This window comes from Pezoporus wallicus, unplaced genomic scaffold (genome assembly GCF_028554395.1).
Source record: "Pezoporus wallicus isolate ANWC-B61680 ecotype Strahan unplaced genomic scaffold, APGP_CSIRO_Pwel_v1 contig_593, whole genome shotgun sequence".
In the NCBI taxonomy this organism is placed as follows: domain Eukaryota; kingdom Metazoa; phylum Chordata; class Aves; order Psittaciformes; family Psittacidae; genus Pezoporus; species Pezoporus wallicus.
The window spans coordinates 6,066,002-6,093,213 of NW_026642342.1; the positions used below are offsets into that span (position 1 = coordinate 6,066,002).

The 27,212-nt window shown below is 37.8% G+C and overlaps 1 protein-coding gene across 2 annotated transcripts; it reads left to right on the forward strand.

Moving 5' to 3' along the window:
- ZNF326 (zinc finger protein 326) lies at positions 1–27,212 on the forward strand. 2 transcript variants are annotated; one of them, XM_057429305.1, is made up of 13 exons: positions 1–44; positions 485–559; positions 6,570–6,696; positions 8,729–9,134; positions 11,817–12,015; positions 13,654–13,688; positions 14,505–14,592; positions 16,599–16,713; positions 17,709–17,856; positions 18,154–18,253; positions 20,160–20,290; positions 20,510–20,605; positions 26,489–27,212. In XM_057429305.1, exons 1-13 carry the CDS (start codon positions 29–31, stop codon positions 26,648–26,650), a joined length of 1,698 nt encoding a protein of 565 aa, XP_057285288.1. In that variant the 5' UTR covers positions 1–28; the 3' UTR covers positions 26,651–27,212. The 2 variants fall into 2 exon arrangements, with proteins under 2 accessions (XP_057285288.1, XP_057285289.1); XM_057429306.1 differs by lacking the exon at positions 485–559.

Below are 27,212 nucleotides of genomic sequence, written 5' to 3' on the forward strand. Positions count from 1 at the left end.
TGGGAGAGCCAGGCCCGCCGCCGCCGCCATGGACTACGGGGAAGGTGAGGGCGCACTCGTCAGAGGAAGGATAGTGCCCGGCCGCTGCCACTGCTGCCGCCGCGGGGCCCGGCCGTGTCTCAAAATGGCAGCGGCCGCTTTGTTCCGCGCAGGACCCCCCCCTTCATCCACCCTCCTCCCCGCCGCCCCTCCCGGGTCGGGAGAGCGGCGGCCGGCGGCAGGAGGGCTGCGCGGGACGAGGGTCTTCCCGGGGGGGCGGCGCGGGCGGAATGGGCTGCGCGGGAGGGGGTGGCCCTCGGCGGGGCGAGCGGCGGGGGAGGGCGGGAGGCGGGTGGGGGGAGGTAGGGGCGAGCTCCGTGAGGGGGTCGTGTCAGGAGACTGGAGATCCGACAGGAGAGAGAGCCGCCTCTTGGTGCGGCTCCCTGTCTCTCCCCTCCGGCTCTTGTTAAGAACTAAGTCATTCTCACTGACCCATCCTCTCCAGCTGAAGACAGAGATTGGAGATTCCCAGATACCCCCATGCATTGTGGTGTGAACATGCCCAGTGGGTCAGTCTCAGGTATGAGCTATAAATACGTCTAACCTGTAAAAAGAGTTGGGGCTAAACAGTCAGTGTTGACAAAAGCAAAACTAAAAATAAAAATTAATTAAAAAATAAATAAAATATAATCAAACGGGTTATTAAAGTAATGTGGTTTGACTGAACATGTTCTTTTCTGGAGGAGTTATGACTGGCTGGGAGCGAGACTTGATTTTCATCTTGGGCATGTCAACATGAACTCCTGTGTGTTCCAAATCAAACTAGTGAGATCAAGGAGTGGGGATGGGGAGGGGGAATACAGACTTTTCTCATGATTATGCTATTTGCAGAAATCAGTGTTTTTTGTGGGAAAAAAAAAAACAAACCAAGTCTTATGGACTACTGTATTTGATTCTTACTGCTTCTGTTGTTCATACAGATGTGGAAAAGCAGAACTTGAAGCTGCTTGATATGTGGTTTGGTTTTTTTTTTGTCATTTTAGTTAAGTTTAACATAGCATATGAACATGAAATGTTCATATTTCATATATGAAGCATTTTCACATGAATATGAAATATATGGGTAGGAACTATTTCAATATTTCATATGAAATATGATACAGCAGATGCTAGCTCTTATTTCTGTACTAACAAAAATACCACATAGATCCAACAAAAACAAATGCATATGTATTTGTAAGATTTATTAAGGTTATGAGTTAGTAAGACTCAAGAAATGTTTTGACATCTCCTGCTAGGATGCAAGCAGATACTAAAAGGGTGTTAATATAAAAACTTGACCATAAGCTTCATTTACACATCTCAAATAAGTGTTTACTGTTGTATCTCTTGATACTCTTGCTGACTGTTACACAGAAATAACAAATTGGATTACAGATGCACCTTTGATTGCAGTATGATCATTTTGATGATACATTCCTTGAGTCTTAACTTGCTGCTTTTTTTTTTTTTCAATCATGTTATTTTGCATTTACTTCATAGTAAAACAAAGAAACGAATGCTGTGGCCCTGCTTTTTTAATCTTCTGTATTGATTCCAGATTAAATATCCTCTAGTTTTTTAGTAGAAAAGATTTTCCTTAAGTTGCAGTTTATCTTATTGGAATATTCACTGTAGCTGTTAAACAGAACCTGCTTTTCTGAGATCTGATGGCAATAGTATTAAACTGAATCCAGGCTCATCCTATGGGAAGTAACCAATCAAATATATGTACAGTTAGATTGTTCTTTTTGCATACCTCTGTAATAATAGTTTTCATTGTGATAATTAAGCTTTCTATTATTCATAATTATTAAACCAATTTAATTATGATGTATGCCGCTTAATGTCTCACGTTAATGTTTATGCATTGTATGTACGTCAGTAAGGCATGCATAAAGCTTTGTCTTCCATTCTGTACAGTGGGCTAAAGGCTGTTTTGCAGGGGTCCAGTAGATGGCAATAGAGGATGGATGTTGAGAGTTTTCATCTTTGCCCGTTTTTGAGTTGTTGGCGCAGTTCTTCCTGTTGGAAACTTCTAGCCAGTGTGAAGCACTTTTTATTGGATGGCTGATGACTGCTGTAGTTCCACTATTCCTTGCTGGTGGATGACTTGGTTTGAGACAGAGATGACATGGCCTGTAGAATAAATTCTGTTAATATTAATAGCATGTTAATATTTTGATTACTGTAACTAGTGTCCTTTTAATTCGGAAGGGGGAAGGGCTTTTGCTGCTATTCCTAAAATTCATCTGCTTTGTTGGATTGTTTCCTTGTTCTGCATAGGATTCAATGATGTGTTAAAACTTTTCTAACTAATGATGAGGTTGTGATCTTAAAGTAGGCATGGTGTTCTGAAAAATGCAGTATGCCTGAAAAAAATGTTGCTTACTCTTACGCAATGGATCCTTAAGCTTGTTGTGGTCATTGTCGATTCTGGTTACAAAATATAGGAAATACAGCTTGTTTCAAGCTGGTACTTCTTTTTTTTTTTTTTAATTGTTTAAATATTATTTTTATTTTATTGAAGTTTCTTTTTTAATTTAATACTTAACTAAATTAAAGATGCAAGATGTTCTTCATTTCTTCTTAGCCTTTTCATATGCTCCACATGGAGAACACTGAAAATGATTTTGTTGCTTTGTGCTGTAAACATTTCAACATTTTCTGATCTGAATCTTTTAAATAGAGTTCTTTGTACCAAAGGATTCTGAGTCTTATCTACTACATGTTTAACTTCCTAGTAGTCTTCCTAAGGAAAAATTTAAAGGATCTCTTTACCAGATACGGCTTTTTTAATTTTTTTTTCCCTGAAGGCATATGTTCATATTAATGTTTTAATATGTAAATTGAACTTGTCTTTTAGTGTCCCGTTCTTTTAGTGTCCCGTTCTTTTTTATTTTAGAAGTAATACATTTTTTTCCCCTTTGACACAACTCTTATCCCCTCTCCCTTACCCCAATACTTTTTATGTATGATCTTGCAATGAAAAATGAAATCATTCTTTGCAGTTCTGTTTGTGTACTTTAACAGCTTATTCATCCGCACTCTATGCAAGAGCTACAGATATCAAAGCCTGGTCTATTCATTCAGCCAACTATTTTTTTCAGAAACTTTGTCAGTGCCTTCCTCAGTTCAGAAATAAATACCAGTTCAGGGGTAAATATGAACCACTTTATGTTCTTCTTTTTCCCTCTGTAGTATTCATAGAAAAGCAGATACAGTATTTCATCAAAGTTTTCTTTGATACATAGTTGCTATTTAAACTTCAGTATTACACTTTTGAATTTTCTGTTTAAGATGTAGTACAATTCCTGGTGCTTTTTCTCTAGTGCTTAAGCACATGTTCTCTTGGCATGTGAAACAATTTCACATTTACTGTGAGTAGTTTGCACAGACAGGCAGCTTCTCTGTATCTCCACTGGTGGTGACTGCCAGAGCTAACATACGAGTGTGGAGGGAGCAGGCTACATGCAGAGGAAATTGTTCAGTGCAGATAAAGCTTTTTTAATATCTATCTGTCTTGCTTTAGTTAGTAGAATAAAAATCAAAAGTGTAAAAGAGGCCAGTATGAATGTGGTTGGGGGGTTTGTCAACTAACAAGCCGTTTACCTTGAGATTGTAATAATTAAAGCCGTGTGAGTGATTGTTAATCAGCTACCACATTCAAAAATTGGAATACTTTTATTTTAGTTCACCTAGGTGAGTATTTACTGTCTGCTTGTATGTTTCCCCTCTTTTTAGGATAAAGCCTATCTGGAGAGCAGACTGTAGAGCAAAGAAAAGCTTAAGTCCCAAAGAAATGCTGCACTTCTTTATTTGAATGTAGTGTCTTTGTCAAGCTCTGGGCATGAAGTATAAAATTTATAAATCTTCAGCAAAGTTAACAGCTGACTTAATGACTGAACCAGGAGGCCAGTGGCTGGACAGGTTAACTTCTCAGCAACCTAGAACAGTTAATGCGATAGTCAGAAGGAGTTCATAACATCACCTTTGTTAGGTCACATCAAAGATGTGTCTGTCCCACCTCACCAATATCCTGTATGTTGCTGTCTGTCTGTAGATGTGGAAGGAATAGTACAAGTACCTCTTTGGTGTATATATATGTGCCTTCACTAGTTTGCAGCTTGGAGGCTTTCTGAACCAGAGTTGTAGTCTGTGTTCAGCATTCTCTGAATTTGTTGTCAGTGGATTTATCCAATTTCTCTTGAATACATGTAAATTTCTAGTAACTTCTTGTCACAGAGCAGTGTTCTGTGAAAAAGGATCCAGTTAAGTTTTTAGCTCATTTTTAAGTTTCATTTGTTCCAGTTTCTTGTAATAGAAAATGATGCAAGTGATCAACCCTCTTCATTTCTCAGTATCTTTTGTATCCCTGTTAAACCTTTTCAAATGTGAGTGTATTATAATTTGGTTAAATGCAGCGCAGTGGGTCTGGAAAGGATGAGTAAGTTGCTCACTGTTAGGGAGGAAGTGGTGGTGTTCTAAAGGCAGTGGTTTAAGGATTTGGGGACTGGCATAACTTTACAGCGAGACTGTTGGTGTTAAATGACATGAACATGGATGAGTAAGGAGAATGTTGAGCAAAAGTGGATGTCGGAGGTTAGCCTGTGATTGTAAAACATATTTTAGTGTTTGCTGTCATGCTAAAACTTTTAGACTAACAATTAATTTCAAGGCTGTACTTCAAACCTGTCTTTGGAAGAGTTCTTTTGTGTGTGAATGTTTTTTTCCCACTGGTGAACTTCTGGCATATGAAGAGTACTGGTCGCTGTTCTATTACAGTATAGTTTACTACACTGTAGTAGAATTGGGTTGCAGTGGCAGGGATCTTGACAGTATGTTATGTTCTTCCTTGTTGAATGATTTGTTTCACCTCTTCAGCACTTAACCTAGTTACTTTTGTTCCATCTCAGGGTCTGTAGATAATAAGGAGCAGGTGAAACAAAGGGTAAACTGTTGGGTGCTTGCAGGTCAGATATTTCAGTTTTCAGAATGTCAGTGTCTTTTGATTATATATACTGTATCATTAAAACAAAACAAAAAACAACAAAACAAACCCAAACAATCAAACAAAGCCCTCTTTGGATCAGAGATTGACCATGAGATCATCCAACCTTAGTTTTTGTGAAACTGAATTTTATTGATTACCTTACTTTGCTGCAGTGTCTTTATTGTCTGTTCAGAATGTGCGAAGTTGTGATGTGATTTCCATATTCAAAGGTTTTAGAAATATTTTAGATGGTTTTAGAAAGTGTCTATAATCATTAGAAGGAAAAAAAAAAGTCAGCAGATCTTACTTTGCTGGAATTTTGTAGCATTTGGGCATGCTAAGGACATCTGTGTAAAAGTGATACAGTCAGCTCCAATACAGAATGTGCAGAATTCTTGTTGACAGATGTAAGAAAGTAAATTACAATGGCTGCCTGGTGCTAACAAGAAGCTGGTACAAACAGGAACTAGAATGTGTACTTATTTTCATCAGTTCAGTGTTTTTCATGGAATGATATGCAGGGAATGACTGTGTTTCTTTAAACAGGAACATTTTCTTCTGACTTCAGGTGAGCTTATTGGCCTGTTATCTTCTGGAAAAGTTAGTGGTTTACAGTTGGAGATTCTGAAATATATAAATACTCTCTGGTTAGAGTGGACAAGTCTGTGTGCTTTTGTTTTTGTTCTTCCTCTGTTTACTGTGTTTTCCTTCTCTGTGAGGTTTGACTTGCCAGGCTTTCTTTGTGTTAGCCAAAAGTTGTTGTTGGTTGGTACTGGACAGCAGTTTTGGTCACTTGAATGCCAGTGAAGTGCAAATTGTGTTTGTTAAGTGAGACAGTGGATAATAATCATTAGGCATATCTGTGGCACTGTTTCAGTGTTTTGAATTGTGGTTAGTTAACCAGAACTTCTACATAGGACTTCCAGTGTTGAGAAAGAAGTTGGTTCTTTTACCAGGCTTCATTACTAGATATAAAGATGTCATGCGTGACATCAGTTCAGCTCCGAAATACCAACATCTTAGCGCTGTTAGTGAGCTGCGACTCAGTACTGATTTGGGTGGATTTTTTTGTTTGTGCTAGGTGGAGAAAATTCTTTTCTTTGACTGTAGCCTATATACTGTCTGCACTGCAACATAACAGCTTGTAACCTTGACCGAGGGTCTCTGTCAGTGTGGGTGAAGGTTTCTCATGATGTTGGATAGTGAAAGCAGATGCCTGTGAGCTGTGTGTATTGTTAAAGTGTGGGAATGGTGTTAATTCTCCACTAACTTCTGACATAATCTACGTTGTGCTGCTTCATTTAATTCTCTTAAATTAACTTGTGTCTGAATTCCAGCTGATAGAACAATTACCCACTACTGGGAAAAAAGATACGAGCTTGACCTCAGTTAAGAGGTGCTCGGATTATGATGGACACACAGCTTCCCTAAGCACAGTGTCAAAATTGGTTTGCAACTTGCAGTTTTGTTTGTAAACATTGTGAAGAATTTAAACTAGTTTAATTAATAAGACTTCTTGCTTGCTTTCTTTATAAACATTTTTCTGCTCTCTTTTTAGACATGGACCGTGATTATGGGCATGGAGGCTATGGTGGCCCACGATCCATGGACTCTTACCTTAACCAATCCTATGGGATGGAGAGTCATGGAGGTGGAGGCGGAGGAGGTGGTGGTGGTGGTAACAGGTAAAATAATCCCTCGATTGTCCCAAGAATTGATCAAATCCAGTTTAAGTTGAAACTGTTGTCTTCTAACTTAAGTGTTCCTGAGGCATGTTGTTACGATTTTGTATAAACACTTTCGTTCTGAGTCTTCGTCTTCAGTAAATACTGGCAAACACTAAAGTGTAAGAGCTAGATTCTTGTCATAATCAGCATTTTGTGGAAAAGTTTGACAGTGAAACAATGCGTCTTTCAATGAAAATGGAAAAAGTGTTCTTTTTCAGTAATGGCTAGCAATTTGTAACTGATTGGCCTGGCGTACCATTTCTGACATAGCCAACTAGACCTGTCTGGTTTAGTGCCTTAGACTGAATCTATCAACATTCCGTTTTCAAGGAACATTTAGGGTATATGTTCTTCGGTTTGAATGTGCAGTGCTCAAATGATCGTGGTATTGAATCTGAAAGTCATGTCCAGATTATTTCATTGGAAGGTACTGATTATACTCAAAACAGTGTGCATGTTCTAGGCTGCTTTGTAAGATGGATTGGTCTCATAAATTCTGATGCAGTGGTTTTAAAGTTGCGTATTTAATTCTAGGATACTACTACTGTTGCTCTTTCAGGTAAAAACAGTAGGGAGCAGCTGATTTGATTTAGGTCTTAATATTGTATTTCAAGAAGCATGCTTTTCAGAGTAGTGATTCTATCTTGGAGGAAATAAAATGTGAAGAAAACTTAGACAATCTGAGGGTTTTCTTGTGTGCGCCCTTGAACTCTTGTTTGGCTGTAGCCAGACTACTGTATGATTCTTGTCTGTAGTCACTGTGGTGCCACTGGGCAAGGACAGTACTAAGCAGGGAGGTTGGAGAAGTGTTGTGTTTTGCTGCACGGTTCTGTTAAACTTTCTAGTTAAGTATAATTTGTTTAATGATGAACAAGATCGACTTAAAAGTCTGAGCAGAGATTCAGGAATGAGCTGTACCTACCATATAGTAATCTGCATATGATTGAGGCTGAATGACTATTTGAACACCAAAATGTTTCTTGTCATGTAACTTTAATATTGTGCATGGGCCGTATTTGTAGATAGTGTAATTTTGGGTCTTCTGAGACTAACATGTTCTAAAGTGAAGACATTCAGCTTACTGTAGATACTGTTATTAATTTCAGTCTCTTCTAGTTTATATTTTATCAGTCAAGGGGTTGTCTTTCCCAGCTCCTACTGAATCACCCTATTTTAACTCTGCAGGGACACTAATGTGTTTCCCTTCCGTGTGGTTACAAATACTGATGATTTCTAGCCTGACAATCCTCCCCTTCTTCACCAGGCAAAGCAAACTCTGGGTCAGTAGCTAAAGATTTCAGCTCCTTGTTACTCTATTCCAAAATTCCAAGGACTGTTTTCACATCCACTGTGCATGCATTGGGTAGACTTTCAAAATCCTGAGTTGATAATGGGCTGTAAGTGAAAGAAGGACAGTCATGAACTCTTTTGATTGGGAGACAGAATTTTACAGGGAAGATTTCCGAAAAGTACAGATACGAATGGGAGAGCATGTGTCTTTTTCCTTTAAAAGTAGAACTGTGGGTGTTTAAGACTCATGTCTGTACCACTAAAAAAATGTTCTTTTCTTCCTCAGTTCAGAGCTAAGCTGCCTTTTAACTGCTGTTTAACTGTTAGAATACAAGGGCATGATTTTGAAGAAAGGAGAGCTTGACTAGCCTATGAATGTCTGCAGGTGATTATTTTTGTGAGACTAGGGCTGGGCTCTAATGTTTTAGTATATGAATGTTGCTGAAAATTCTAAGTCAACAAAGTTCAGGCATACTGAACTTTAGAATTGTTCCTAGCAAAAATGGCTCAGATAGCTTTCTATCTGGTCATAGTGTGATTTGCCCAGCCCTAATCAAGATTTAAATAATAACACAATTGTACGGACCAGTATAGTAATAAATTGATTTTAGTTGATAAATGTCAACTGATAACTTGTCTTTTGAAATGTATAACATTAGTAAGCTTACTTTTTTTTCTCCTCACTGTGCAACTTTTCCAGGTTTGGACCTTATGAGTCTTACGACTCCGGGTCTTCTCTGGGTGGGCGAGATCTGTACAGATCTGGCTATGGTTATAATGAACCCGAACAAAGCCGCTTCGGAGGTAGTTATGGTGGTCGATTTGACAACTCCTACCGGAATAGCCTTGACTCTTTCGGAGGTAGAAACCAGGGCGGGTCTAGCTGGGAAGCACCTTACTCCCGTTCAAAATTGAGGCCTGGGTTTATGGAGGACAGAGGAAGAGAGAGTTACTCTTCCTACAGCAGTTTTTCTTCACCCCATATGAAGCCTGCACCTGTAGGCTCTCGGGGGAGAGGAACGCCTGCTTATCCTGAAAGTGGATTTGGAAGCAGAAACTATGATGCTTTTGGAGGACCATCAACAGGCAGAGGCCGAGGCCGAGGAGTAAGTACAGAATCTTTTCAGATTCTTTTCACTAGACACTCTTTTAAACCCTTTCAAGACCACTGCTTTAAAATGAATGCACTGTTCGGTACAGTGTGGTTTTTTTTTTTTTTGTCTAAGCAAACTGTCATGGTTGACAATGTTTACCCCCTTGAAGCTGTCTTCAAGTAGAACCCAGTCCCTCTTTCTGTTGAAAGTAATGAGTAATAGAAGACTAGTTGATAAGGTTTGTTAAATCTCTCCTTTTGTTTGAAAGGTGAAGATAATAGGTTTGGTCTAAAAGGGATTAAAAGGACTTGCATTTTTCCTTGTAAACACTAGCATCTTTGCTGCTAGTGGGGAAATTCTTGGATATTGTAAAAGTTTTAATTCAAAGTCTGTTGAAGTTTTGAGTAGGTTAAAGGTGCAATGTATAAGCAAAAAATAAAACAGAAGTTGTGAATGCTAGAGTAGCTTTTGTTTCCTGTAAAGGAAAATCTTAGTTAATTCTGTAATATGTTGAACATGTGCTTTATCAAACATCAAGTCTTCTTTTTAACTTAATTCTTACACTGACTTGTGTATTGGAAGGGTGATGGGGAGGAAATGGCAAAGGTGGGTGGTTGCAGTTACAGTGGTTCTTTCTCAAAATTAAAGCATGGTTAAAGGAATGCCATCAACTTGAAATCAGGTCCTTTCACAGAATTAAGATTAATTTCCAAATAATGTGCCTAGTCCTGTTAATTGTATTCCTTTTGTTTTGAAGACTTATGTTCTAACTCCTTTTCAGTGGATTCCTTTCCAATGTAAGATGTAAAAACTGTATGACCAAGAAACAGGAAGACTAACTGTACACAAAATAGTGGGTCACAGTTTGGAGAAGTAATGTTTGATGTTAAATGGGCTGGAGAGGGGGAAGTATACAACAGAAGGAAATAAAAGAAATCTGGACAGAAGAATAAACTAAGTTGATGGTGTCCCTTTATCTTGGTTTTATAATCCCAATTATGATTGTTTCAAGCACAAAATGTTCAGTGAACACTTTTCTGCCTGTGCCTCTAGGTGTAACTTATCTTTTAAATTCTTAAGTGTGCCATATTTCTTTGGAAAGCAATTCTTTAATGTTCAGCCATGCAACTTGTTTGTAGCTTGAAGTATAGAGGAAGGTTATTTTCACTGGGTCCTTTAAGTGCCTAATTGTATGGTGGTTTTGTTCCAGAAAGTCTCCTTCACAGCATTCTTGAGTATTCTAGTTGCCATATGAAAGTTTTAGCTCAGATTTGCACATGGCTGCTAGCTAGCATATAGCATTGTGTGAGAAATAGGTTCTAATCTTTATATTTCCCTTCTGGTAAAGCTGAAAGCATTAGGTTCTTAAGCTTGGATGCCATCCTTTCAGAACTCATATAGATCTGAAAGTTTTGTGCAGTTACAACCAAGTAGCCTTATTTCTTTTTTGTTCTGCTTTTGAAATGTATCTCTTCAGTCTTTTATGTAATAGAATGTAAAGGCTAAACTACTTGCCAGATGTAAAATGCATTGCACCTTTAATAGATAGACTGTTAAAAAACAGGTATTGAAATTATCCAAGTGCATACTTCATGTCAAATTTATGCATACAGTGTAAATGTACATGTTAGGTAGTTCTGTAACTATCTCAACTAAATAAATTAACATGGCGATCTTGTGCATGGACTCATTAAGAAAAGTTTCTGGTTTGGTACATTCTGTCATTTAAAATTTGCTTAAAAAAGCAAATCATGCTTTTCACAAACTATGTTGAAGTTATTTTTATGTTCTTTTAACTTTGATAGCGTAATACTAATTCTCTTTTCATGTCAGTAGAAATATTTCTGCTTATCCAAGTCACCCATCCAGTCAGTGGGTGCTCGTCTGCCCTTTATTAATTCAATAATTGTGTTAAAATTAAGTAGTACATTAGAGCTTTTGTAAACACTGCAGTCAGCTATATTCTCCCTCTTCAGATTACACAGTTATTGCATGATGTCAGAGAGGTAACTTTTGTAAGCAGGCATCCACAGCACTTTTAGAAATGTGCACAGGAATTGTGTTAGGGATAATAGAAAGGTTTCGTCTTTCAACTGACTTTTCATTTCCACTGCTGCCGTGTTTTTGTATCGCTCCCTCCAGGCCAAGTTTTTACGTTATTAATTTACTGAATTCAGTGGAAAGATAGAATGAGCTTCTGTGAATTAATCACTGTTCCACACTGGCCAATCTTCTTTACTTAATTTTTAAATCACTGCCAATCATTTGGCATAAAGAAGCTTTTTTTTAAAAAAAAACTTTATTTAAACAACTTTATTTTTAATGGCTGCTCTCTGAAGTAGGTTGGTTAGCTCTGTTTTTCTTTTTGCAAAGGGGGAAGTTGTTTATCATCTAGGGAATCTGAAGAGAGGAGCCAAGGTATTAGGCTGAGGTACCTACCCTGTTAGACATGTTCATTATCTGGACAATGGTTCTGAATAAGCAGAAACACAGTTTATACATCTGTGTTCATTCTACTGGACAGACATCCACGAAGCCATTGCAGAGCACAACATTGAGCTGGGAGCTTATATTTCCCCTGCATTTTGCTCTAGAATGCAGATTTTACTTCATGGTTTTATTGTACCGAGTAAATGTTATATTTCTATTGATTTAATATACTAATACCTTTCTCTTGATTTAACAAATTTTCAGCATATGGGAGACTTTGGAGGAATGCACAGACCTGGAATTGTTGTTGACTATCACAACAAACCCAGTCCTGCAGCAGTTGCTGCAAGAGGAGTAAAGAGAAAAATGGTACCACAGTCATATAACAAACCTGCTGGGACATTTGTCAAGAAGCCCAAAATGACAAAACCTATTTTGAAGCTGAGCCAGAAAAAATCACCAAGTAAGTAACAAATGCCAAAATTCTTAAATGTGCTGGTTGGTAATTCTGTGAGTTTACTCTTCTACTGCAAAGATAATTTGCTGAATGAATATAATATTTTGATGTGTTTATATATGTACTGCTGAAGACTATTTAATTCAGATTTAGTGATGCTTCCTGGAGGCATATATTCACTACGGAAAATCATTTCAGATCTCAGGTTGCCTTAAGTGATGATGCCTGACAAATATTACCATGTGCCTTTGCATGAGGCTGGGTCCTGCTGCCCAAATACTTCAATGTAAAATGTAGTGCATCAACTGCGATGCAGCTAAAATAAAAGTATAAGCTGTGGATGTAGAGGAGAGGGGAAGGGAGACAAACTGAGAACACAGTGAAAACTGCTACAGAATGATTTCGGAATGGTAAAGGGAGACTGCTCCTTCTTGCAAATGAAATGCTGTAATGACGAGAAGAACTGGATATATGATGGGTATACTGGAAATACAAATTGCAAAGTATTAGTAGTGCTTGGTTTGTTTAGCTTCCCTAAAGATGTTCTACAGATCTAATAATTTTCATGTAGCAGGCAAAGAGGAAGAAAAATATCACTGAAATTGGAATAAATTACTTGATTTGAGGGAATTTCAGTTTGAGTCTTAAATATTATGAATGGCATGTACAGCAGTCAGACTTTATTTTGGGGAGGGGCTTATGATACCCTCAGTAATTTGGATCTGAAGTGTTTTATATAATTTGGTTTCAAATCACACATGAAACATATTCAAAATTACTTTAGCTTGGAGCTTGCAAGGTAAAGGTACAGACTGGGCAGAAACTTCCATGTGAAAATTGTAGTTACACACTGTATTACAAAACTGTTCTCTTTAATTTTAAGACTACTGTAAAAGTTTCTGGCACTGGGTGTGTAGAACACACCTCTGTTCTTTATATAGAGAATAATATTGCTGGACTTGCCAGCTTTGTTGTGATGAAATGGATCTGTAAAATACACATCCAGGTATATCAAAGATGGGCATCTCAGAAGTCTCCCTTGTAGCTCTTCTTTCAGTACTTTTGTACTTTCTCCTTTTCTGAACTACCTTCAGACAGGGCAGTTCTAGTTTATTATGCTTCCCCTCACTGATTTCCACAATCTGGGGACCAATGTATTATTTAATATTGATGTTACCTTTAAGAAGTGGAGTAGATGGTGCCTGCTAGAATGCACTTTTAATCAACCTGTCCTGTGGAGACTGGGAGGAAGAAACTGTTGGGTGGCTTTACACAGTTTTCTGAAACTTGAATTGAAAGATGCTCTAAGCAGTGTTGTGTATGTGAAAATTAAGTGGGTGACAACTACCATAAAATTGGATACAATCTCTATGCAATATATATGTGAAAATACATCTCAAAATTATATTGTCCTCTCTGTCACGGCTTTCCTGTTTTGTCATGTTAAGATATAGATGGTTGCTTCTAGAAGACTGATCGGTTTATATGCCTAAGGATAACAGAGTATATGTTTAGTATTATTACTAAAATGTGATAAATTGTAGATGTAGACCTATTCTTTTTCCTAAGTATCTTATTGCCTTAAAATGAACTGACAGTGACGGCGCTATCACATTATTTATTTCTTCCTTGCTTTGCTTATAGGCAGGAAGTCGTCTTTCCAGGATTCTACGATAGAGGTAAAGGTTCACAGAATTGGAAAATGTTTGTGATTGTTTCAGCAGTTTGCACAATATACCTAAAGATGAATAATCATTAAACTACAGTTATAAAAATTGGGCACTTAACTGTACAAGTGTGTTTTAAATCTTTTCGTCACTACTTTTAAACGTGTCTTATTTTGGTGGCAGTCTGAAATCCTTACTGATTTCTAGTGAAAGATACAGCTTGTGCACATAGCCTGGATAAGGAATTTTCATGTCTGTTTGTAGGCCCTACCTGTTCTTGTAATGCACAAAGAGCTGTCACATGAATACTTACAGTAAGACATAAGACATATCAAGGAGAGGGGGTGAATGAAAAAGGAACCAATGTTAACAGATGTTCTTTGATAAGGTACAAAGATTAGTTCCCACATACAGAAAGATCAATTACAGTGATATGTAGGAATGTGATCAGTAAGCTAAGTGTGTGTATATATATCCTAGTTCCATGCTGAAAGACTGGGATGATATTTTCCTTTTTGAGTGGAGGTATTAATGTATTCTCAGCGAAGTATGTGAATGTCTGAATTGGAAGTCAGAGTATTTATGTGGAACACAGAATTTTGCTTGTGAAACTAGTCCTCAAAGACTTTTAAGATGTTAAGGAGAAATGCATAGTTTGAAGTGTTTATACATGGAGTAACTAGATAACCAATTCTGTTTCTCCTGTTATTTGATAATACAAGTTAAGTAGAAGATTACTGGTAACATTTATCACTGTCTTTTTCTGGATTTAGAATGGCATTGGTTTGTTGTTTTTTTTTCTTAAGTTTATGGATTTGACTTTATTAGGAAATTGAAGTGGACACAAGTGGTGCAGTTGTTATATATGAAGACTTTACAAGAGATGCTTATGATCTTGGATATCAGACTTTTGGAGGTAAGTCAGTTTGCTTTGTCCAGTAAGGTATGATAGGTATAGTATTTTTGTGACTGGTTAGATTTGGTAAGCCTGTATGTATGACCTCTAATTGTTACTAAATAGCATTGCTTTCTTTCTTTTAAGAGTTTATATATGCAGGCCATGGAGAAGATGACTGTTTATACCATCCATCCATTTTTCTCTGTTTTCTGATCATCTCTGTATATTATAGTTTGATTTGTTTTTCTTAATGTAATGGTCTTCTGTACTTACTGCCATTCCATTGCTTAAATGTTGTTAATCCCACCAATTCTTCACCCATATCCTTTTATCCCACTAGCTGATTAACCTCACCCTTAAATTGTAGGCTAGTCATTTTTGTAAGTGGATTTAGTCAACTTTGAGAGCTGCTCTCAGGAACACCTGGTCTATTTCATGTGCTGTCTTAATGAAACAGGTTAATTATTAGTCTGCATAAAATCAGTTGAAGTATCTATTTAGTTACATGAAGTCAGTTGAATTGTGTTAACTGTAGCAATCTCAAACAAATGTACAAGAAATCTAGTGTTAATGCTGAAACTATCTTTAGTCCCCTTTCCCTTTGTGAGCTGCCCTATTGCACGTGTAGTCTAATCTGATGCTGAGGACTGCTGGAATTTTGCAGCCAGCTGATCAGAGTCTCCTTGAAATACTGAAGTGGGAGCCCCACTGTGGAGTCCTAGTTTATCTGTAGATTCAGGTCATCCATTTCTCAGCTTGTAACAGGATGGGCTCTTGGAACTGTGAGCTTTAGGGGCAAGGCATAGGCCATTTCGCTCCACAGAATGTCATACAGATGATTTTTACAGCAGTAAAGTGAGATCCTTTGCATATTTCCATGGATGGTGGTAACACACTAAGTGAAATTTAAAGCCTGAAATCAGTAATGGGAATTGGCTCTATCTTTAGGATAGGAGTTTTTCTCCTCTCCAGATTAGAATAGTTTTTGAAACTCTGCTGCAAAATGAAAAACCTTGGGATAATCAGGAATGGGGCGAAAGCTGTCAGTCAGTGGAAATGTTCTCAGTACTTGGTGACACTTCTAAAGCCACAGAGTTTTTTGTGAGTCTTTTTTTGCATTTTGCTGCTGTATGTTCCTTTCTGTCACAATTTGGATGGAGGCTGACCTCTCTCCTAAGGTAGAACTGCACCCTTTTTTTCCTGCTCTAAAACTAGCTGAGTAATGTTCTGATTGTTTCCCTTTATCTGTAGGCTTTTAAAGCAGACATAGGAAAGGTATAAGTACACTTAGGCAAAAGTCAATGTCCTTATAAGTCTTTAATGTTGCAAAAGTAGTCATTTATTTGTTTGTACCCCCTCTGGCTCTCACTCGTTTATTTCTTCAACTTAAAATCTCTGGAACATTTTTCTGTGAAGTCTAGTGGGGAAACATAATAAAGTTGCTGAAGTTCAGGTTGGGTACCATACCTTAATGAAACACTGCCTCATCTTCTTTATGAGAAACTTTGCCTTTTTTTTTTTGAAACTGCCTTTTCAGCAGAAGAGAATGGCTTTAGATACTTTCTTTTTATGTCAGGGGATTGTAGCAATGGTACCCTAAAACCATGGAGAGTTTTAAGTGATGTATTTCTCACCGTGCATCCCCAAGTACCCTTTTCTGGTCACCTCCTTGAAGAGGCCTCTTAATAACTAGGCACAAGAGGGTAGGGTTTGCTTTAACTCTGAATTCCCTTCATTTCATGAGTGCAATCTATAGTGTAACCCCTTAACTACTAAGTTAAGTTTAAATTTGTTGTCTTTAGAGGAGGAAACCAAGCTGAAACTTCTATGGCATTTAAATGTGCCATTGAACCACTTCAGTATAGGGTCTTTCTCTGCATTCTAATGTGTTTCTGGAGGAGACAGGGAAGATGGAGACTTTTACTTGTTGGGTTTTTTTTTTGGTGTGCGGCTATTTTTTGTGTGGTTGTTTTGGTTTGGTTTTTTTAACATAAAACTTTTGAATCCTTCTTCTGTATGTTAAGATGGCAAAGGAGAAGCTAAAAGTGAGGAAGAAGAAAAGCGCCGAATTGAGGCCAGAAGAGAGAAGCAAAGGCGTAGAAGGGAAAAGAACAGTGAAAAATATGGTGATGGATACAGGTTGGTGTTACCTTCTGTCTTGTGGGCATTGTTTTTCTTCTCCTTTATCCTTCTGTTAGAATATGTCTTATTTCCTCAAAGCCACTTTGGACTGATTTTATCAAAATAAAACGTAATGAAGAAATGAGCAAAAAACCAGCCCCCAAGAGTCCCCACCCCAAAACAAAGTCCAGAAACTAGTCTAAACAAAGAAAAATATCTTGAACCAAAACCCAGCACCCAAATCCTGCGACTTAGAAGACTGGATGTTTCACTGGACCTCTGCTCTATCAGAAAATACAAAATATGCATCAGTGCACAGTTGAGAAGCAGATTAGAATGTTACTGCTTTTGAAGTATGTATTTCAGTTAAATATAAATTCATGCTGATTTAATAAGCTGTTAAATTGTCTTTATGCTGGTTTCCTATGTATGGTGAGCTGTTGTATAACAAAAATAAGTAGATTGTTCTGTAACTTTTCTTAGTCTTTCCACAGCCAAGCAGGCTAATGACCAGCACTGTACAAAAGTCTTCTGTATCAGTGCAGTATATGATCATAGTGTTAGTGCCATTGTACTAAGGTGGCCATATTTCCTTAAAAAATTATATAGTTTTTAATTTTAAAATGAGCTTTAAGTGAATTATTTTGATTATTTGTAGTTAGCAAATCATGAACTGGGCTTGACTCTGAGAAGTCCTACAAAAGGTGACACAAACTAGAGAGCTGTGATAGATAAACTCACAGAATAATGTGGCTTTTAAATGGTTAGCTTCTGATTTCAGCAGTTTTCATCTTCTGCATAGATAATTCATATTGAGACTAGCCTCATTTATGTTTGGCTCTTGTAGCAGTTACCCTTCATGTGAAATACTGCAGTTTTGCTTTTTCACTTAGGCTTCTTTAATGAACATTTTCCCTTTTCTGATTAGGTTTGTCAAGTCTTCATAGTTTTGCTGAAAGAGGGAGGAATGTTTCTGTAATAGTAATACTGTTTGCTGTTTTTTCTCTTGCTAGAATGGCATTTACTTGCTCATTTTGCAAGTTTCGAACATTTGAAGAGAAAGAAATTGAGGCACATCTGGAGAGTGCAGCCCACCAGGAAACATTGGATCATATCCAGAAGCAAACCAAATTTGACAAAGTAGTCATGGAATTTCTTCATGTAAGACAACTGCTTTTTGATCAGTATAATGCTTTTACATTAGAATGTCCTTAAAATTTACCAGTGCTTACTTTATCATTGCAGATGACTTTTGGCACAACACATGTTATTAAAAACTGAAGTAAATTCAGAGTCTGTAAAATAGTGTTACTTTGACAAAGTAGTTCCTTAAGAAGTTAAAGCAATTAATTGCTATTTATTACAGGGCTATTCTGTTTTAAGTATAGATTCTTACTGGAATATAAACCATCATACATCAAACATGCTGGAGGTTTTTTTTTATCCAACTCTCTGTAGGAATGTATGGTGAATAAATTCAAGAAGACAGCTCTGCGTAAGCAGCAGACAAGTAACCAAACAGAAAATGCTCAAGCTGCTGAAAAAGATATAATGGAAGGTGAGTAATGGTTTTTATGTGAAAATGCATACTGTGGATCTCTGCGTGTCCTTTTCTCCTTTCATTCTTCTTTGATAAAATCAAAATGATGAGTTTCCACACCTTTTCTGTTACCTGGTGGGGATTCCTTGCTTTGTTTCTGATACCATGTGGAATGTCAGCACAATGGGAGATGGCAAACCTTATTTATGTTTGCTGTCCAGGTAGTGATGTCAGAAAGTAAGATGACATTGTTCTAAGTACTTGGCAAACAGAATTATGTGGACTTTGCCATCATCTTACTCAGTATAATGCATGAGGAGTGGCAACAAGTGAATGAAGATAGATTGTGAGAAAGTGTGTAATAAGGCAGTAAGGTGATAAGAGTCAAATATGATGGCAGGGATCTGGATAGTGTAAGTACAATAGTGGTTTTGAGGGACACTGACAAAAAAGGAGCTTGATTAATTTCTTGGCTACCTGAGATGCATCTTGGCCTAATTTTTTTCTTTTTTCCCCTTGCTTGCCCTACAGGCAGTTTTCTAGAGCATTTTGTATGTCCCTGCCTTTCTGTACCGTATCATTCCACCTTATCCTTTGCTTGGGGGATTTCAAAGGATGTGCTAGAGCCATAGGGGACACCGTTTGAGTACTTTACTTCAGGCAATAACTGTGTTTGGATATTACCTTAATTGGAATTTAAATTCTAAAAGCTACTTAAAAACTGATATAGTCTGGATCTTAACAAACTTTCAAATCCTTTTTGAGTAGAATCATAGAATAGTTAGGGTTGGGAAGGACTTTAAGATCGTCTAGTTCCAATGCCCCTGCCATGGGCGGGGACACCTCGCACTAAACCGTGTCACCGAAGTCTGTGCAGTCTGGTTTTGAACACCACCAGGGATGGAGTATTCACAGCTTCCCTGGGCAACCCATTCCAGTGCCTCATCACCCTAACAGTAAAGAACTTCCTCCTTATATCCAATCTAAACTTCCCCTGTTTAAGTTTTAACCCATTACCCCTTGTCCTGTCACTACAGTCCCTAATGAAGAGTCCCTCCCCAGCATCCCTATAGGCCCCCTTCAGATACTGGAAAGCTGCTATGAGGTCTCCACGCAGCCTTCTCTTCTCCAGGCTGAACAGCCCCAACTTTCTCAGCCTGTCTTCATATGGGAGGTGCTCCGGTCCCCTGATCACCCTCATGGCCTCCTCTGCGCTTATTCCAACAGTTCCGTGTCCTTTTTATGTTGAGGACACCAGAACTGTACACAGTACTCCAAGAAACCTCTCACGAGAGCAGAGGGGGAGGAACACCTCCTTTGACCTGCTGGTCACGCTCCTTTTGATGCAGTACTTTCCTTAAGAACTGGGGGGCCTGTTTGCTTTCATGATCAGAATGTGGCAGTACTTAAAATTGCAAGAGGAGTTGGATTCATGCACCTCCTGGTGGTGAGGGGAGGCAAGGAAATAAATCAGTTCTTACAGGGGAAAGTAAATCCAACTGCTTTGGTGAAGCTCTGATTGTTTCTTGTGTCAAAATGTGTATTATTAAGGATAATAGTTATTGTTGATTTTTTTAATAGATGGCATTTTTATAGTTTAAATAGTTCAATTTGATTGTTGTATGATTTTAATTTCCCTCTTTAGATAGGTAGGAATTCATATAATTACAGATAGCAAACATAATGCCCGAGTGTCATATATAGCCTGTGGACAGGAGCTGGAGTATCCAAGTGCAAAACTTCCTCCTTTAGCATTGCTTTCAGAGAGCCTAGTTTTGATGCCTGAATTTAGATGAACATTCTTGTGTGGTTCAGTTTGACATGATTAACAACTGAGAGCTCTGGTTTTATAGTACAAAACCTCTTCTGCTTACCTAGAATAACAACACATTTTGTGTTAATTTATTGAATCTTTTTTTGGCAGGGGTTACTGCCGATGACCATATGATGAAAGTTGAGACTGTTCACTGCAGTGCTTGCAGTGTGTATGTTCCTGCATTACACAGTTCTGTTCAGCAGCACTTAAAATCTCCTGATCACACAAAAGGAAAACAAGTAAGATATGTCACTTTTTAAAGGCAAGCATAATCTAATAGTAGGTGAGAAGTGTTAATGGGACTCAGTGCAAGTAACTTGTAATTTCTTGTTGGCATTGTTCTCTAGAAGGCTAGAATGTCCTTGTTACACTTTGTAAACATAATGGCCATGAATTCAAATTTGTGTGACACTTGTAATGGGGTATGATAATTATTCACTGTAAAAATTGTTTCCTAGGCCTACAGAGAACAAATAAAAAGAGAGAGTGTTCTTACTGCCACTAGCATCTTGAATAATCCTATAGTCAAGGCACGATATGAGCTGTATGTGAAGGTAAGACCCCAACAGGAAAAAGCATAATCAGTAATGTTTGCTGTATCATTATTTCCTCTATCCTGGTAAAGAGTTTAACCTCAGTGCTCTGTCTTCTGGTTTTGCCTACTAGGTAGCTCACAGATCAAATATACTTGTAACTTAATTTGCCAGTCTCAGATTGTTGTCCCGGGTAATTTCAGATTGTTTGCGGCCAAAATTGGATTTGACAGCTTTTGGTTTAATATTTGTATTTATATCTAGTCATTTTTTAATTAGATGCTCTTATTAAGAAAATCAAGCTTAAAGAAAGCATCAGTAGTATCTATAACTGTGTACATAATACTAACTGTGGAGCACAGACCACTTTACAGGCGAGTCAGCCTTGATACATAGAAGCAAAGGCTCTAGCATGTGGTTTTGTACTAAAGATCAGTTCACACACTACTTGGCTACTTTGTATTCTGTAGAATTTCTAGGATTTGTGGGATCATACAAAAGATGAAAGCTTACAGGACTTTGTCATGATCAGAGAATTTAAAAGGCATGCAGCTTATGTTGCAGGTATATGGCCTGAGAAACAAATGTGAATCAATTTTATCAAAACGTGGGTTTCTTTCTGTTGGGCCAACAAAGGTGACTTTTTCCATAGTACCATTGTTAGCTGTTTCTAGTAGTTACTATTAATGGATTTATAATTTTGTCTGTGCCCAAACAATAGACTCTTTCAGGCAAAGCAATAACTGTGTTGTAGAAATACGACAAGGTGTGAGCCAGTGCAGAAATCAGTTGTGGCTTAAAGTACCAAATTAGTCATGTCCTGCAAAGTTATATATGGTCTGAAACTGATTCGCACAGCCAACAACTATTCTGTAGCTGTTCAGAAAAGGTAGCAAGTCACAGCTCAGCCTGGAATGTGTATGTTATTTGCAGTCATCCCTTCTGGTCTTCCTTACGGCCTGGTATGCATGTGCGTTATCCCGTACAGCCCCCTAGTGGGGGACTGATAAATGGGGAATGGAAATGGCCATTCATCAGTTGGAAAACTGAGAATGCCTTCGCAAGGAGACCACTGCCAGAACTGGTATTCCCTGGAGAAATTGATTCCTGACTTTGAATACACTTTCAGTAGCACCTGCTCAGCGAGATATCTGGCTTCTGGTTATGCAAATCCCTGTCATCCTCATCCAGATATGTAATTAAACGCAGACTGAAGGAGTCCAGTTTTATTATACAGCATATGATGAAAAGGAGCATGTGGTGCATGCATTTGGTGCCTGCAGTCTTCGAGGAGAGTAGGAAATCCTTGTTACAGCTGAAAATAGCTTGCTTTGAGGTGAAGGGCAGACTGGCTTGGGGAAACAAGGCTCCCTACCTCCCAACCAAACCCAAACAAAACAGCCACCCCCAAAACAAACCCAGGCTCACTCAAACCCAACATTTGTTTGGAAAGTGTTGTCTATCCTGCATATGTAGCATGGAAGGAGGAAATTCAGAGCAGGGAAGACCTATGAGGCTGTTGCATAGAGTTGTACCAGATTGCAGGAGCAGGTCATCAACATCAGAAATGCCTTTGAGAAAAGGAGAACAAAATTGCAGGTCAGTAACTCCTGACTTTTTTTTTTTATGTATCCATATTAACATAGCTTCACATGAGCCAATAAGATGAAAGATTTTTCTGCTGAAAATTTTTGTGTCCATATTGGGAAGTGTGTTATTTGAACATGTGGCCTAGAAGAGGTGCGTATCCCAGATGAAGTTGAATTAGGGAAAGCTCTGTTTCTATTGAGGCAGAAGCCCCGTCTTTTAGAAACACACTCTGCTGAGAGTTAGTATTCCTTCATCTCTACCACAGTCAGTATTTTGAACCCACTTTCCCCCATTGTAGTTTTGTGTGAAAAATTTTGCTTAAGTCATTTCAATTGCCCCACAAATCTGCCAAGTAACTGCTTGGAGAATGACTATTGAATGTAATTTAGGCTGGCTGACTGTCAATTTTGAGGATATGTGCTGTGTGTAGTGTTGCATAAGACTTCTCAAGGTTGAAGGGTCTGGCTTATGTTTGACTGAAAAGGAGAGAGTAGATTGTGACTTCTGAAGTAAGCCAGCTGATAAGCAGTAACAACTGCTGTTTTCCTTGGGACACCCTGGCCACTTCATTTGAATAAAACGCCATTCTACCCGTCGTGTTTTCCTCTACCCAATGGAAAGCCTTTTTAGCTCTTGGGTTTAATCATTCCTGTTCCACAGGTTGTTTGCTCCACATGGTGGTGGTTGTATGTGCAAAAGGAAAGCAAGTAAATAGATGCAGCCGTTTTTAACGAACTTACAGCTTGGAATGTAGTGTTCTAGAAACACTTGACTAATGTTTTTTTCTTTAACTACATGCTTCTAATTTGCACTGTGAGAAGGAAAGCAGAGATATGAAATATTTTCATATTTAAGCACTTAATTATGAAGCTTTTAAATACAGTAAAGGTGCCTGTCATGTTCACTGAAAATGGAAGGATTTGTGTGGAATTAGCCTAAGATAATCACTTGGGTTTTGTTTGTTTCAAGTCAGTTACAGTTTATGTCTAACCTCCATGGAAGACATCATTAGTAAATTTGATGATGTGGCTTTAGTGGAGCTCCTCATCTTTTATTAAAATTATGATATTCGTTATGCCTACGGTCAGTGACTAGAGTTAGGAACAGAAAGGAAAAAAAACAAAGTTTCCTGAAAACTACTATGCCAGAGCTGAGGATTCCAGTTGTCAAGCCTTGCACATGATCTTTATGGTTCTTATGGTGACCGTCTTTTACACTTAGTCCATTATTTATTTTTTTTTTTCCCAGTTCCTGTATTTGAAAATCCAATTCAGTGCTTCAGTTAACAGCATATTGTTTGCATCCTGTCCTTTGCATGAAAGGAACCTTTACTCTTAATCTCTTCTTTGGTATCTTCTTCATCGGGTATTTTAATCGAAGAACTTTGAAAGCTTTCTCTTACCTTGGCCATTCTATTAAAGAGCCCTCTGTTTCCCCAGTGTTGGTCTTGTACGGTACCCTTTTATGCTTCCAGTGTACTCTTTGTATGGTTAGGTGTTTTTAAAGTTCTTCACTTCTTATTCTTTTCCATCCATATTGTGAAGAGTGGAGGAAATTTACTACAACCCACCTGCTAGCCAGTCAGAAACAATCATCTTAGAAGATTTATGAGCCTGTAGCAACTCCATTTATAGTAAGGAGGAAAAAAAAATCATCTGTTTCTCAGTTAAAATGTTATTGCTTGATGAAGTTGTGATTGTCTCTAATTTTGGACCATTTAGAACTTCCTAGATAGGTTGATGTTCATGATTAAAAGCTGCTTGGATGTCGCTCAAGAGAAGCGTCATGGAGTTTGACATTTTCTAACACATGTTCAGCTAGTCCTGGGATATAGTATATTACTGAAGCCATTCAGAAGTTTGCTGGTTAGGTAGGTGGACTTTGGAGACTTTTTGGGTCAAGTTTGTAAGACCTTTTATAAACATGTATAGAGTGGTTTCTGAGAACATACAAATTCCAAAGCTTTGGTTGTAAATACCAGTTCACAGTCTTAAGGTTTCTCTGCAGTTTAAATATTCTAGAGACAACTCAAAGAATGCATCTCTGGGGAGTAAACCACTTATCTGTAGGCTTCATAAAGTCTTTCTGCAGCAGTTCAGTGGTCTGCCTGTGTCCTTGGCTTCTTGTTTCGTTTTGTTTTTTTAAAGCCATCTGGGAAGATGGGACCAGTGTGGCTGTCAGAATCAACTAGCATCAAAATTGACTCTGCATCCTGCACTGCATGCCTCTGATGCTACATCACTGGAAAAGAACACAGTCATTAGGATCTTCCCCTTGAGGACAGTAACTTTTTCCTTAGTTTGAGTACTTGAAACATGCATTTTTCTCAGGAAAAAAATAGCTGGGGAAAGCAACCTTATTTTTTTTGTTATTTTTGTGTAGAGATGTGTTTAGGCAGAAGTAGTGTGCTGAATCCAGTTCCGCTAGGTTAGTCATACTGTCTTCGCAGGAGTGAAATGTAGCAGTTTCCTGTAGTTTGTCCCTAAGAATCAGGGACAGTCAGAAGTCATCTGTAGGAGTGTGGAAGTAGTCCTTTTAAAATTGCATTCTTTAGCTAGAGTTCATCATTGTGCCTAATTTAGACGTGAGAGGATTTGAATATTTCCTTTTGTATCAGACCTGTAAAAGGGCTTCTGATCTCTTTGTGAATCATTTATAGAGAAAGGCCACATTTTTGTTTTCTTTTGCTCTTAATATGCAAGTCTTCCCTCTGTAAGGTCTACTGGTGAACATGTCTTTGAAGCTGACCAGGTGAAGTAGTCTTAACTCGGTAGTTAGCTTATTTCTGTCTGGCTGAAATCCTTGGTTCAGTACCCAAATGGGATTTACAATGTTTTGCTAAACCTCATAGAAATGGCACCACAAGCTTTGCACTCAGGGGTCTTTCACACTCCTGTCCAAAAAAGAAAGTACATTTTTTGGGGAGCTGCACTAATCGTTACTGAATTAAGGTTTGGATGCTGTCTTTTTGTATTTCACAATGCTTTCTATTGATGTTGTAATTGAAGTGGTTTGGGCAGTCATATTTTTCATGTGTTTTTTTCATGAAATGGTTTGCAGAGCTAGCAAATATTTTTGATATTTCAGTGTTGGAGTCTGTAGCTATTCAGTGAAATAGTCCTTGGTGTTCTATAGACACATGGTGCTAAACAGTCATAGTGGATCATCTAAAAGCACCATGAGTTTTAAATGAGATGGGGCTTTTCTTGTTTTCATGGGGCTCATACAAGTTATGATACCAGCTTTCTGTGTACTTGACCTTTACCTATGACAGTCTACTTCTAATCCCTGAGGAACTACATCTAAAAAAAGCCAAGTTTAGTATCTTAAAGAAGTTTAAATACTACCTTATTCATGAGGTTTACATGTGGTAGTATGTCTTTGATTAGGCTATTAATTAATTGGACTCAACAACTGTAAAATGTAACTGAAGCAAAATATTTAAAGCAAACAAAGGACAAAGGGCCTAGTGCTCAATTTTTTCCTTTTGGATCCTCCTTTAAATGATATTCTTGTATTCCCAAGTCTCATGTAGCTCATGTGATCTGTTCAGATCAGACTTGCTCTGTAAGCCATTTAAACGTGAAAGGAGCTTTAGCGAAGGAGTTCTTCTATATTTCATGTAGTAATTCTTTATTGATAAATCATAGTTCTTAAATATCTGAAACAAGGGAAAGCTGAGGTATGTCTTGAATTATTGTAGGAAATAGAGAAAATATGAAAATAGAGTATTTAAAATACTTTCTGAGAAATCTGCTTGATAATTTGTCTAGATCAGCAATGGAATGAATCTCAGGCTAGTCAGTGTAGTTAATTCTGGATTTCTATTTGCTGAAGTTTGCATTTTTTTTGATAGAATTATTCGGAGTGAATAAAGATTATTGAAAAGGAAAGCAGAACGAAACTCTTCAGATTTGATTTGAATTGGGGAGAAAAAGGAAGCAGTTACAGTTCTTCATAAAAACATGTTGAAACTTGACCATGTAATTTATTTGACTGAATGTTCAAGTTAGACTGGAGTTTGTATGTAGCATATTTTGGCTTTTTTTCAATGACATTTCTGCTTTCATTACAACAGTTTATTGGGATCCCAATGAAGTGTTGCTGATTTTAAATCAAATCTGTTTTTATTTTCTTGGATGGGAAAACACTTCAAAACCAACCAACCAAAACACCCCAGAGCAAACTCTTAAAAAGCTTTATAAAATATCACAGCATTTCTTAGTGGCTGACCTTTTCATTCATTGAAACAATGAGTAGTATTTTGTGTTTCAAATAAATATGACAGTATTTGTTTTCTGTCTTCTGCTTCAGGGTGAAAATCCTTTTGAAGTGAATGATCAGGCTCCAGAGCAGCAGACAGAAGAAGAGGAGAAAGCCGATGAACCAGCTGAGGCTGAAGAAGAAGAGGAGGAAGAGGAAGAAGAAAATGAAGAACAAACTGACTTCACTTTAGACCACACTGAAGATAACTAAGTGCAAGAAAATGAAACTATATTAGGGGGGCAAAACAGCTTTTTATTTCTGCTCTAAGAGGGCTCAGACTTTTTAATAGTCTCCAATGAAGTTGTTGAAGATTCCCCACCATATGCATGCATTCCATTCCATGGAGAACTTGTTTATGTAATTCCTCTGTATTTCTGATTTTGTTTCAAACAAAATCAAGATTATTTTAATTGAGCTTTTTGTAGAAAACTGACTGTTAAAGCTGATTAAAGCCCTGTGTTGTATATTTTTTTAAGCATTCTATTTTTTTTGGTGTGTGTATTGAAAGTTGGATATAATAATAATTTTTGGTCTAATCAGTTGACAAGAAAGGCAGGTCTGTGGGGTAAATATATTACATGCCCTATGGCATAAGCTCATTATTTACCTCTTAGTACAGAATGAATAACTTCAGAAATTGTGCTGTTGAGTGTGGCTGTTTTGGGGACTGCATTGCACTCTGTATAATAGAGTATGTGTTATCCTATGCCTTGTAGCTTTTTTTGTGATATGATGTACCAATTTGTAGCAATAAAACACTTAAGAAATGTTA